The sequence below is a fragment of the Ursus maritimus genome, unplaced genomic scaffold, assembly GCF_017311325.1.
Source record: "Ursus maritimus isolate PB19 unplaced genomic scaffold, ASM1731132v1 scaffold_5, whole genome shotgun sequence".
Lineage (NCBI taxonomy): Eukaryota > Metazoa > Chordata > Mammalia > Carnivora > Ursidae > Ursus > Ursus maritimus.
The window spans coordinates 33,025,155-33,038,750 of NW_024426663.1; the positions used below are offsets into that span (position 1 = coordinate 33,025,155).

General features: G+C 35.7%; 1 protein-coding gene across 2 annotated transcripts; it reads left to right on the forward strand.

The window, feature by feature from the left end:
• Positions 1 to 51: 51 nt before the first annotated feature.
• Positions 52 to 12,369, forward strand: ANKRA2 (ankyrin repeat family A member 2). Of its 2 annotated transcripts, XM_008691304.2 has the most exons (10): positions 52 to 348; positions 608 to 720; positions 3,890 to 4,282; positions 4,919 to 5,077; positions 7,365 to 7,430; positions 9,611 to 9,708; positions 10,198 to 10,323; positions 10,614 to 10,680; positions 11,202 to 11,282; positions 11,854 to 12,369. In XM_008691304.2, exons 3-10 carry the CDS (start codon positions 3,994 to 3,996, stop codon positions 11,907 to 11,909), a joined length of 942 nt encoding a protein of 313 aa, XP_008689526.1. In that variant the 5' UTR covers positions 52 to 348; positions 608 to 720; positions 3,890 to 3,993; the 3' UTR covers positions 11,910 to 12,369. The 2 variants fall into 2 exon arrangements, with proteins under 2 accessions (XP_008689526.1, XP_008689525.1); XM_008691303.2 differs by lacking the exon at positions 608 to 720.
• Positions 12,370 to 13,596: the final 1,227 nt, after the last annotated feature.

Genomic DNA, 13,596 nt, shown 5'->3' on the forward strand with positions numbered 1-13,596 from the left:
CCCACGCGATTTACGCACCCCGAGAGTCGCAGGGGCGGGCCAGGAGGGCGGGGCGATGGGAGGGGAGGAGACTTGATCCGAGGGCCAGACGGGTGTCGCCCTAGTGACCCAGGAGGGTCTTCTGAAGTGACCCAGTCTCTGTAGTACTCCGGCAATAAAGACCGACCAGCGGCGGTGAAAAAAAACCTGGAAGGCCTCCCGGCTGCAGTGACGCGGAACGTCTTTTGGCCAGAAACCGAAAGAAGAAATCGGAAGTGACGTCGCGGTCAAAACAAGCCGGGGTTTGGGGGCCTGCAGTGACTCTGTGGCCGCAGATGGAAAGGCCCGACTCGCTGTCGGCTGTCGAAGGTAGTCGCGAGGCCTGCGCTCCTACCCAGTCAGTCGGCCTCCGGCCCCTGTCCCCCTGACCCTCCCGCTGTGGGTGAACTAGTTTCCGCAGCGGTACTTGAGCTGTGTTGGGACTTTTCAGGCGGAGCTGGCGGGTGGCGACCGAGCGGACTTCCCTTACTACTCCTGTCCCCTCCAGCGGGCTTCTGTCCTGGGACGCTGGGACACCTGTCGCCCGTGAGGCATCATTCATTTTCATAGCACCTTCCTGTCCTTGTAGGACAATTTCAAGATTAGGAAGAACCAGGGGTCTCCTGTTACTAGGATCCACCGCGGACTAGCACAGTTGCCCAGTGTGTCTCTCCCTTCATCCTTGGGCTCTGACCGATGGAGGTAATCCTAGCTATCCTTGGCCATACCTCTTTTTCTCACCGCCTCCTACTCTCGATCATGTTTCCCCATCTCCTTCTCCTAGTCTTCAAAATCTTAGCTTAACCAGTCAATTTGGCTCGTCTCCTCTGGAATAGTGGCAAGACAGCGTTCTTTTTTTCACTCCTTCCTCTGCCTAGTTCTCCCCTCAAAGACCAGTAGTTCCATTCCATCTATAAACCCTGATTTATGACATGGAAAATGTTTAGAGCTAGAGAGAGTATTAGAGATGTCTATTTCAACCATCTACATTGTATAGATTAATAAAATGCGTCTCAGGAAACGTATGTAGTTTTTCTGTCCAGGGTTGCAGAGCTAGTTAGTAGTGATGTTGAGAATGTAAAGCCAAATCTAATTAGCAAGCCTTTGTTGTGGGCATCTTGCAGGGTCATTTCAGGATAGAAAAGAATGTAAAACGATGTTGAAGTTGAGATCAGAAAACATTTCTGGGGGCGCCTGGGTGGCACAGCGGTTAAGCGTCTGCCTTCGGCTCAGGGCGTGATCCCGATGTTATGGGATGGAGCTCCACATCAGGCTCCTCCGCTAGGAGCCTGCTTCTTCCTCTCCCACTCCCACTGCCTGTGTTCCCTCTCTCGCTGGCTGTCTCTATCTCTGTCGAATAAATAAATAAAAATCTTAAAAAAAAAAATAAAAACATTTCTGGACCATCTGACAGAATCAGGCTCTGCTTTGTGTGCAAAGGTTAGTAAGAGTGGGCTCCATCCTAGAGAAGTTTTCAATTTCTTTGGAGTTTAAGTGGAAACTTTCAAGAGAGTGATAAATACCAAAAATAGAAATAAATGCACTGTGCTAAGAGAGCTCAGGGGATTGCATTTAGGCCAGCTCTGGGCAGGAGTCTGTGGGAGATGGTTCTTTCCTCAGGAAACACAGTCCATATCTTGCAATACATTTTTAAAGCCCTCTGCATTGCGCTTCCATCTCCATTTGAATCACAGCTCATTTTCTGTTCTGGTTTTCCTCTTTCCTTTTTCTAAAGGACCTTATTGACCTTATTATTGACCTTATTGACCTGTTTGACCTTATTACCTGTTACTTTATTATTATTATTACTACTACTACTACTACTTGTTATTTCTTACTACCACTACTACTACTATTACTTTATTATTATTATTGACCTTATTACCTGTTACTTTATTATTATTATTATTATTACTACTACTACTACTTGTTATTTCTTACTACTACTACTATTACTTTATTATTATTACTACTACTACTACTTGTTATTTCTTACTACTACTACTACTATTACTTTATTATTATTATTATTACTACTACTACTACTACTTGTTATTTCTTAGTAGTAGTAGTAGTAGTAGTAGTAGTAGTAGTAGTTATTTCTTCACCTCTTGTCCCTTGGAAGTTTGGATTAGTTTAGTGCCGCTTCTTATATTAGTGGTCAAGATGATCTATCCAAAGAGCTGGATAGGTCCTTCATAATGTATAAGCTCCCTTTTTCTTTTCTCTACATAGGAAATGACAGTTACCTACCCTCACTACTCGAAGGATTGTTATAAGGATCAATCTTGGAAAATGTTTTAAAACTGAAAATAGTAGTTATCTGTACATGTGTGGTTTGCCAACCTCTGCTCCACTGTGATCCTAACACATTTTTCCTTTTAAGTTCCAATTTTAAAACATCCTGCACCCTCTCAAAATTTCTAAGAGGCAGTAAATCCTAACATTAAAAGATTAACTAGATGTTTTAATTTTCTTCCTCCTTTCTTAGGGATTATATGCATTGGGCATTTATAATCTTGGAGTTCTTCATTTTTTAGAAACAATTTTAGGTACAATAATGAAATTTTCTTGAAATTATATTAAGGTTCATAGGTAAGTGCCAGTGATTACTAAAAACTCATTATAAAATAATAGTAAATGATCCCATAACAGGTATGCTTATAACCTGTGCTTTGAGAGTTTGCATTTATTGAATTCATGTCTTGATTATCTATACTTGAAAAAAATCAGTTCTTATTTATACTTCTTATTTCTTTATACTTATTACAAAAATTGAGATCTAAAAATTATTGTTTGATCCTATTGCCCTAGAGATGATAAAGCAAAGGAAGCCAATCTATAATCTATAGTTTCTATAGTAACAGTTTTCATAAAAACCTATATTAAGTTAATAACATTTGAACTGAACAAAAACTGATAAATAAGTATATCTTTCATCATAACCAAAACTTTGTAAAGCCTTTACCTATCCAAGAGTCACAGGTGTTGTAGACGCTGATAGACATGGGTACAATATGAGTTCTATCTTAAATTCAAACCGAGAGCCATTTATAAACATAGCGTGTTAAAAGGTGAACTACAGGTAAGAGTTTAAAGTTTTCACATGGAAGGGTTTTTTTTTTAATGTTTTAGCCATTTTAATTTATGAAATGAAGTCTTGGCACTTTAACATTGGAAGGTGGTTTAAAGAATCTAGCAATCAATGAAAGGATCACTCACTTGAACTATGAAAACAACAAATGTCAAATTTTTGAGAAAAAGATGCTATCAGGAATTTGTTACAGTGTTTTGTCCCAGTAGGAACTGGCTTCTTTCCATCTTGATGAAGTGCCTCCAAGTCCTCTGTGGGCTTCTGCTGTAGCAGGAATTTTGGGTAGTTCTGGAGGCCGGGAAGTCTAAGATCAAGGTGCCAGCATGGTTGTGTTCTGGTGAGGGCCCTCTTCCTGGTTCATATCTGCCATCTGCTTGGTCTAGTCTAACTTGGTGAAAGAGCATGAAGTTTTTTTCATTGTTACCTTGATCTTCTGTTCATTTGGCAATGTTCAGGAATAGGAAAGGGGAGAAAAGAGTAAAATTTGTTGGAACCTAGTGATGAAGGTGAGAATGTTACTGTATTTCATTTCATCTTTACCAAGTTCCTCTGAGGTTAATGGTGACACCTCCATTTTACAGGTGAGATTGAGGCTTAGGGAGGTTGCATAATGTACAGGTTCACACAGCTGATAAGTGGTGAAGCTTGGATTCGTACCCAGCTGCTGCCTCTGAACATTGTATGCTTACTATTATGTGTTGATGCTTACAAGAGGACTCTGCTTATTTTGTGTACTTTAGCTAAGTTGATATGATATTTTTAATTTTTTTCTTTCAGATTTTTCAATATCTGAATTCCAAGAACACAGTGGATACCACTCCTATAAAATGAAGAGGAAATCATGAAGGAGTGTTTTAATTATTGAAACTGCAGTTGAAATCATGGCTACATCAGCAAATCTGGATATTGGAGCCCAGCTGATAGTGGAAGAGTGTCCCAACAGTTACAGTCTAACTGGCATGCCAGACATTAAAATAGAACATCAGCTGGACTCGAATGCAGAAGAAGGATCAGCTCAGGGTGTTGCCATGGGAATGAAATTCATATTACCTAACCGATTTGATATGAACGTGTGTTCTCGATTTGTGAAGTCCTTAAATGAAGAGGATAGTAAAAATATTCAAGATCAGGTTAACTCTGACCTGGAAGTGGCATCTGTTCTATTTAAAGGTTGAAAGTTATGGTATAAATATCTGCATTTGTTTTTGTTTATTTCATTTTTCGTTTTTGGTTTTTTTTCCTTTCTGATCATGAGATTTTGAGTTTGGAAGTCATATTTTAATATGATTTTCTAGAGAATCTCATCAAAACCAAAATTAAGTAATTTCATGTTATTTGATGTCTATAAGTATATGTTGACTTTTTAAAAATTTTCTTGCGTGACCTTTGTTTATGTACAAATTGAAGTTTCTTATTGTATGCTTTAAAATGATAGGAGAAAAAAATTATTTGTGCCTTTGAAGAAATGAATTACCTTAATAGTCCCTATTCCGTGAATACTTGATTGGCATCAGCTTCCCATGCTTTAATGCAGTGAAGTGTGTCATTATATTGTAGACTTACTTTTATAACAATCTGTTGATTAAAAAAACTAATCTCAGAATAAAAGCACTCAAGATCAATACAGATTTTTTCTGGAAACTTTACTGTGATAATACAGAAATTTTATAGCAAAGAATAATATCACTTGAGAAACGGTTGAAGATATATGTCATGTATTTCTTTTTTAATGTAAACATTAATATAGAACTTTTAAATTCTGTCATTAAAATATTATTTTAATGTGTTTGAATTTATTTTACTTAGCTGAATGCAATATCCATACATCTCCTTCTCCGGGAATTCAAGTAAGACATGTCTATACTCCCTCTACAACAAAGCACTTCTCACCCATAAAACAGTCAACTACTTTGACCAACAAACACAGAGGAAATGAGGTCTCAACCACACCTCTATTAGCAAATTGTAAGTATATCTCACTGGTGATTTAAAATATTCTTATTACTAATACAATGCTTTCAAGAGTTTGGCTTTGAAACATTATTTTCTTTAAATGCATATTCTATTTTGGAAAGCTTAAGTGATATCTTGATAGTTTTAGTAATTTAAAATTTTTTTCACAACATTACTACATAATCAAATATTTCATGTTTTGTATTTGTTAAGGACAAATACAGATTTTTTTAAAAAGATTTTATTTATTTATTAGAGAGCACAAATAGGGGGAGCAGGAGAGGGAGAAGCAGACTCTACACTGAACAGGGAGCCCGATGCAGGACTGGATCCCAGGACCCCAGGATCATGACCTGAGCTGAAGGCAGACATTTAACCAACTGAGCCACCCAGGCGCCCCAAGAACAAATACAGATTTTAATACAGACTTTATATAGGTTTATACAAATACAGGTTTATATTTGTTTATACACATACAGATTTTATACAAGTTTTCATAATTTTTTTTTTTTTTTGAGGGAGAGGTGGGGAGAGGAGAGGCAGGGGGAGAGGGAGAGAGAGAATCTTAAACAGGCTCCATGCTTAGCACGGGGCTGTTGCAGGGCTCTGTCTCAGGACCCTGAGAGCATGACCCTGAAATCATGACCTGAGCCGAAATCAAGATTTGGACACTTAACAGACTGAGCCACCCAGGCACCCCTACAGATTTTTATTCTTAAAATCTTTATAGTCTTATTATAACAAACAATTTGTCATTCTGAACTTTGTGCACTCTAAGACATTGTGATTGTTTTTCTGTTCTTGGAGTGCAAGGCTTTACATTTTACTTATAAATTATATCAGTGATCAGCAAGTGATTTATGGTATATACTGAGTGATTTGTACTATAATTTTGAATTTGACTATAATAATATGAATATGAAATTAACCCTTTTAAAACCTTGAATCCACAATTTTTTTTTAAAGATTTTATTTATTTATTCATTCGACAGAGAGACAGCCAGCGAGAGAGGGAACATAAGCAGGGGGAGTGGGAGAGGAAGAAGCAGGCTCATAGCGGAAGAGCCTGATGCGGGGCTCGATCCCATAACGCTAGGATCACGCCCTGAGCCGAAGGCAGATGCCCAACCACTGTGCCACCCAGGCGCCCCTGAATCCACAATTTTTAAAAAATGTAGAATCATTCTAGAAGAAATAAAATGAAGTTTTCTTTATAAATCAGAAAACATTCTATGTAGTATAGATATGTTAAGAGAGAAAACCAGTTAGCAGTTTGATATTAGGAACTATATTTGAGTATATAATGTAAATGCATCTATATTCTAAAGCAGGGTGAAATAAATGTTCTTACTTTGGAAACACATATTCCTCCCGATTTTGAATCACATGCTTAACAGTTAAGCCAGGAGGAGTCCATGACTCTTACTTCATCTGTTAGCCATTTTGGTCTACATATTAAATTTGCATGTGCTTCATAATTGCTTTCCTTTCTATTAAGCCATTCAGTCATATTGCTGAAGTCAAGGATCAAGTGATACTAATTTTTAAGATGAACCCTCACAGAACGTTGTCTGTTTAGTTTTGTTTTAAAATAAAGATGTTGCCTTAAAAAAAAAATAAATGAAGAATGGATGGATGGATGAATAAATATATTCTCTTAAAATAGTCCAACCGCATTATTTTTGAGCTAAAAAGAAACACTAGAGATCATGCAGTTCATGTCCCTCACGTCGTAGACAAAAACAGTCGTTTATTCAAGGTTACACAGCTAATTAGCCACAACTAGGTCTGCATTCAAGAATTTACTCTCGAAGTCATTTTTCCATTTACTACCTCACTCCAAAAGTTAATAAAAACTCATGGAGTTTTGTAATAATGATATTTGGGATTTCAGAAGATTTAATCAATAAAAAGAGAGAAGGTGTGTCTTTGTGTGTTTTAGACCCAACATCCTAATAAGTTTGGATATTGAGTTAGCATTTTAAAAATTAAATACCTAAACCATTTCTTTGATTGACGAGATCATTAGCAATTTTCATTATCAATAGTTGATCATAAAAGTTTACATATTCATTGATAACAATTTTGCAGATGTCAGAATTGCCTTAAATATATATCAATTCTCAGATATAGAATGGCTACTTGTAATGTTAGGATATATTTTAAGTTAAATTTTTTAAAAAAATAAAATGATAAGTTTTTGTTTTAGAAAGGAGAACTGCTGCACAAATATGAATGACATGATGAGAGTGTACCCTGTAGGTAGGAAAACATGAAGCTTTTTGTGGTATCGTTTCAGCTTTATCTGTTCACCAGTTGGCTGCTCAGGGAGAGATGCTCTACCTAGCTACTCGAATTGAACAAGGTGAGAGTCTGTTTTTTTAACTGTACTTAAAACATATTTAATTGGATTTATTAGATTTTTGTTGTTTTATTTTAATAAAGGAAGGTATAAAGACAAAAAAAAATAGTTGCATACTCTCACCAGGCAGATAACCCTGTAGGTAGTAAAAAAAATAAATGAAGTACTACAAAGTATAAAAGTTAACAGCCTCCCTTACCACCCTAACCTTTTCCCCAAAAGCAAACATTTTAAATTTCTTGTGTTCAGGAAACTCTTTCAGAAAACATTCCTGTTTATTTTTGGGGTTATGTGTGAACATATGTATTTGCTTTTTGTTATGTACACAAGAGGGAAAATACACACTGCATGACACTTTTTTTCACTTAATATTTTGGAGATCTTTCCATATGAGCACATAAAGATTTATTTCATTCTTTTTATTTATTTTTTATTTTTTTTTAAAGATTTTCTTTATATATTTTAAGAGAGAGAGAGAGCACAAGCAGAGTGGGAGGGTCAGAGGGAGAGGGAGAAGCAGACTCCCTCTGAGCAGGGAGCCCAAGGCAACACTCGATCCCAGGACCCTGGGATTATGACCTGAGCCGAAGGCAGACACTTAACCAACTGAGCCACCCAAGTGCCCCCTATTTCATTCTTTTTAATAGGTCCATAATTTTGCACTGTATTGCTGCATACATATATACTGTATTTTTATTTTTTAACTAATCCCCTTGGCGATGGTTGATTCCAGTTTCTCACTATTAAATAACATCCTTGTTGGCATTCTTTTTAAGAATATCCATAGGTTAAGTTCCTACAATTTTATTTGCTGGGTCAAAAGGTATATGGATTTTTCACTTTTATGTATATTGCCAGATATTTGTCCTGTCCTCACACCAGAGTTAGAGTTTGTATTTCCCCATACCCTCAGTGACACAAGATATTATCAGATTTTAATCTTTGCTAATCTCATGGGTAAAAAATGGTATCTCATACTGGCTGTGTTTAGATTCTTACAATTATGGTCTATTTAAGCTCTTTTGTATGTGACCTGCCTGATATATATTGATTTATATGACCTCATCTAAATTAAAGAAATTTACTTTTTATTGTTTATGTTGCATTTTTTTTTACCAGTTTGTCATTTTCCTTTGATTCTCATGTTTTCAACAAAGTTTAACATTTTGTAGTGCTAAATTTATTTTTATCATTGTAACTTCTGAGTTTTATATCCTACTTCGAATTTTCTACTTAAAGATTATAAATAAATTCATCCCTTATTCTAGAATTTCTGTGGTTTCTTTTTTTATATTTCAATCTTTGACACATACAGAATGTTTTGATGTAATGAGGTGAAGATCAAGCTTTACTCTTACTTTCATTTTTCACAAAGTTAGCCGGTTGTCCCAGTATTATTGATTGAATGTAGGATACGTGATAAAAAATCCTGTTATTCTTTTATAAGACATACTTCATTATTATATTTTTGTTTGTTTATAAGTATTTGAAAGTTTCATTTTCAGTCTACTAAATAAATTTAGGGAAAAACTGTGGACTTTATAACTAGTAGGCTGACTCTAGGAAACAAAATGGAGTTCAAGGTAAAATTGCATGGTACTGTGTTTCAGATTATTCATTCTTCATGCAAATTATATTGTTAGCAAACCAGCAAGAATGAAAAAAATTCCAAGGCAGCAATGCTAGCTGTAGAGTAGAAGATGGCTTTAATAAGATTTTGGAGTTTTTATAATAAATATTTCTGTAATTCTAAGGGCTGTCATATAATCTCATTTTTATTGTGTTTCTGCCAACTATGCTTTGAGATAAGCAAAGTATCATTCTGTGTATTGGAGAAATTAAGTGCTATGCCCAGAATCACACTCCTGTAAAGTAACAGAGCCAAGATTCAGACTGTAGTTCCCTTATTCTGAGTCTGATATTCTGCAGACTGCCTTGTACCTAGCATTATGTCATGTCTGGTAGTTTATACGTCAAGATAATGAACTGAGCTGTGTGCATGGAAGCACATTTTAATACATTCAGACTGCACCATATAGCACATAATAGGACTTCAAATAAGTCTGCAAGAAGTGAACCTCATTGAGTAGTATAATCCACCTTTTAGAACGCCAGTATTTTCATAATGGTATTAATAGATGGTTGTTAAATTAGATGACAAAAATTGTTTTTCTTTTAAATAGAAAATGTTATCAATCACACAGATGAAGAAGGATTTACTCCTCTGATGTGGGCTGCAGCACACGGGCAAATAGCTGTGGTAGAGTTTCTACTTCAAAATGTAAGGAAAATGCCTCGGAAAATGTATACATATAGTTACTTAAGTCTTGAGTAAAGATTTTGTATCTCCAGCCAACTAGATGTAATGGTAGAGGATCCAAAAAATTTTTGCATGCTTTTCATATTCTTGTGGAACTTGGATCTAGTTGGGCAGATAAAACTAATCGTACATGAAACAGCGAGAGAGAATTTCATGCCCAGCTCCCTCAGAGTACATTGGGAACAAAAGTACTATCAGCCCTGCAGGAGAAGCTTCATGGGGGAGATGTAACTTAACTCCAGAGTGAAAGGAGAGTTAGTTAGCACTGAGATAGAGCGAGGAAGGAAGGCCTCCAGACAACCCTGATAATAAGGGCATCCATGAGTAGAAGTTTGTGTTATTAACTCCGCAACATTACTTAAGTACTAAACTGTAATTCTTATTGACAGAAATAACAATATTCTTGTTTACATGAATTGAAAATTCTTTTATCTCCACTTGCCACTCCAGGGTGCTGATCCCCAGCTTTTAGGAAAAGGTCGAGAAAGTGCACTCTCATTGGCCTGTAGTAAAGGCTACACAGATATTGTCAAAATGCTGCTTGATTGTGGAGTTGATGTAAATGAATATGATTGGGTGAGTCTATGATCCTGATTTTTAAAATACTGTAATAAATTCTAGGAATTATTTAGTTTGGAGAGACATAATAAATTTTACTAAACATTTGAAAAAATAATTAAACACATGGAAGAAAAAGTATGGTACAAACTCAGTTATTACTTCTGATTTAAATATTCTTCACAAAATATGAAAATTGCCTTAAACTACCTTTACATGCCCAGTTTTTAGTAAAACATCTCACAGCAATATTAAATTATTCAAATGTTACTCACCTTGAAAAACTAAATCACCTTTTCCTTTTGCAGAATGGAGGGACACCTTTGCTTTATGCTGTACATGGAAATCATGTTAAATGTGTAAAAATGCTCTTAGGTAAGCCAAAAAAAGTGAAAATATTTAGAAAATACCATGTGAGGACTTTATTTTAATTTCTTACAAGCTGGCCTCCCCTGGTATTACTAGGGAGAATTATTAACTGTTATTAAATACATTAATCCTGCTGCAGCACCTGTTATCACAGAGTTGCCCATGTGGGAAGCAGCTCCATCATGCAGCACACCTGTGCTTGGGGCATTTGTCCCTGTTGTTTTCCTTTTGAAGATCATGTCTGAATCCATCATTGTGTTCTCTGTCTACAGTGTCTTTGCACATAAGTTTTGTCTGTAGTTGTTTGAGTTTCATCTGTTATCGAGGATGCCTGTTTGCTTGAAGTGTCCTCCCTCTGACCCACCAAAGTGAATTCTGTGCACTTCATGTGCTCTGTGCTTTGTTAGGCCATCCTAAAAATATCCAATTTGCTGAAAATCTGTCCTGCTATTTGCACATGAGCCACTAATAGACAAACATATCTACATTTTCATTTTATTTATGCAGATTTTTCTATTTTGATATAGAAAATGGAGCTGACCCAACCATTGAAACTGACTCTGGGTATAATTCTATGGATTTAGCTGTAGCCTTGGGCTATAGAAGTGGTAAGTATTTTAGAACTGTCAGGTTTTATTTTAGTTGGTAAAACTCTATAAACAGTACAAACTAGTGGACTAAACCATTCTCATCACTTCTGGTCATAAAATATGGCATGTTTTCCTAACTCCTGACATTAACTTTTAATTGTGGGCAAAATCAACAAATTCTTACAAAGTCTGGAAATGAGTCTGTTACTATTACTTTTCACCAACCCAAATAATTCGTTGCTAGAGTGCACACCTATTTACATACAAGACTTGTTTAACATTTTTGTAGCGAATTACTTATAAAATGCTTTATAGTTGCCCTTTCTCTGTTCTTTAGAACACACCTTGTACAAGAACAGAATCCAGTAATTAAACAATCACTAAGTCATTGACAGACTAAGTTTTAAGTGCATTAAGTATTGCATTGCGATCTTACCATCCTCAGTGAGTATATGTTACTGGACGTATATCCTCGGAATAGGAGGAATAACTTTATTTTAAGGAAAAATTGACGTTAAGTTGAATTTGATAGTTCTGTGTAAAATTTTGTGATCAACATGCTGTGGTCTTGATAACCTGTCTGTTCTAGTTCAACAGGTCATTGAGTCACATTTACTGAAGCTGCTTCAGAATATCAAGGAGTAGACATAGTTGTCAAGAAGTGTTGTCTGCCCTTCCATTTACTTTTTGGCTCTTATAAATGATAGTTTTGTTTACTTAAAATTTTTACCTCAGTTGCAAAATTTACTGGTTTTAGTAAGTTTTAATATTCCTCTGAGTAATTCACTGGCTTATAATAAAATTAATGTTGATGCTTTTTTATAAATGTGTTTTACTGCATATTTAAAATTATAAATTAATGTTTTGTGGCATGTAAATTTTTATGGTACAGATAGTTATCTGTCTTTGTATCAAGTGCTGTAATTTAACATTTTCAAAAATTATTCTACCCTGTTCATCTTCACTCTTGTATTAACTCATTGACTTCACACAGGTTTGCTATAAATCTAAAGGAAAAAAATTTGTTATTGTTGAATTTAAAAATGCACAGTGTGATTGTTTACAAAATGATGTTATAAATAAATAAAGTACTTTCTTTTTCTGTTGGTTTGCGTGGTAGTTTTTTTTTTTAATTTTATATGATTAATAATGGATTACTTTAGGATTTTTAGTTTAACCTTTCTGTCCTGCCAGGACACTCCATTAGATTAAGTGATATAATTAAAATAAATCGAATGTAAGTCAATCAACAAAGACTTGATTATCATTTTTAGAAGTATATTTAGGATATTTTTCTCTTGTAAATAAGTTTTTCAGTAGGAAAAATTAGTCCCTCAATGAAAATCAGATGTTCTTTAATTCCACAAAGGGAGCACTATAAACTTGTGTTACACCAAAATCTAGAAAGAGCCATCTGCTGGAATTTTGCTTGCCCAATAAGTGTGAGACTTGTGTTGAGTCACTTCATCTGGAAAATAGATGTTACATCAGTTATGATACTTGGGTTGTAAACGATATAAATTTCATCTAAATGAAGCAAAAGTGAATTATGGAAAGACACCGAATGGAGAGGAAAGCTGAAGAAGCAGGCAATACCAAGGAAGGAAACTAGGCCCGGGATCTCAATCAGGAAATCATGGCCAATTATTTTGGTTGCTGTTATGGTAATGTCTAGCTTAAAACCCCTTGCTTATCGTTATGCTCAAGATTTAAGTTTCTTAGAGTCAGAAATCTAGCGTGGGATATAAATATACTGCTACTTTGGAGTTGGGGACAATGGAGTGACTGGTTAACAATCCACCATTGCCCCCAGACTACTTGGAATACAAGAGGCAAAGACTGCTAGAAGTAAAACCAGAGAGGAAGGAGAAAATAATACTGGATGTTCATTCCGAAGGCCATCTAAATACTTTGTGAAAACAGCACTAGTGTTTGACCCATTGTCAGGCACATACTTTACATCGATTTTCCAGCACTTCTGATGGACTTACCTAAAACCATTAACCCTTCCATTTGGTTCCTTTTCTTATTAATGGTACATACCCATGAAGTGTTCGTTCCTGTTCATATTATAAGGCAACAAAATCCAATGATCCATTTGGGCACATCAGTGCTTACCTGTGCCCGCCACAATTGAAGAGCAACCAAAATGACTTACGCTGGAATGGAATCTAAAATAACCACCTAACTCCTCCTCTGATTCTTAGATCAACAGATCTCAGAGAATATGTTAAAGAAAATTCCCCTTTCCAATTCTGTCACCTTTTCGTCTCAGGGACCCTGGTAACAATACCCAGAAAAGTCCCTTAAGAAGTCGATACTAATACAAGTT

Excerpts from the sequence above, each read along its gene's own strand:
- ANKRA2 (XM_008691304.2), top strand. The coding sequence starts at position 3,994 with ATGGCTACATCAGCAAATCTGGATATTGGAGCCCAGCTGATAGTGGAA. Across the intron at positions 7,431-9,610 it reads AGCTACTCGAATTGAACAAG|AAAATGTTATCAATCACACA; the intron begins GTGAGAGTCTGT and ends TCTTTTAAATAG. Across the intron at positions 9,709-10,197 it reads TAGAGTTTCTACTTCAAAAT|GGTGCTGATCCCCAGCTTTT; the intron begins GTAAGGAAAATG and ends TTGCCACTCCAG.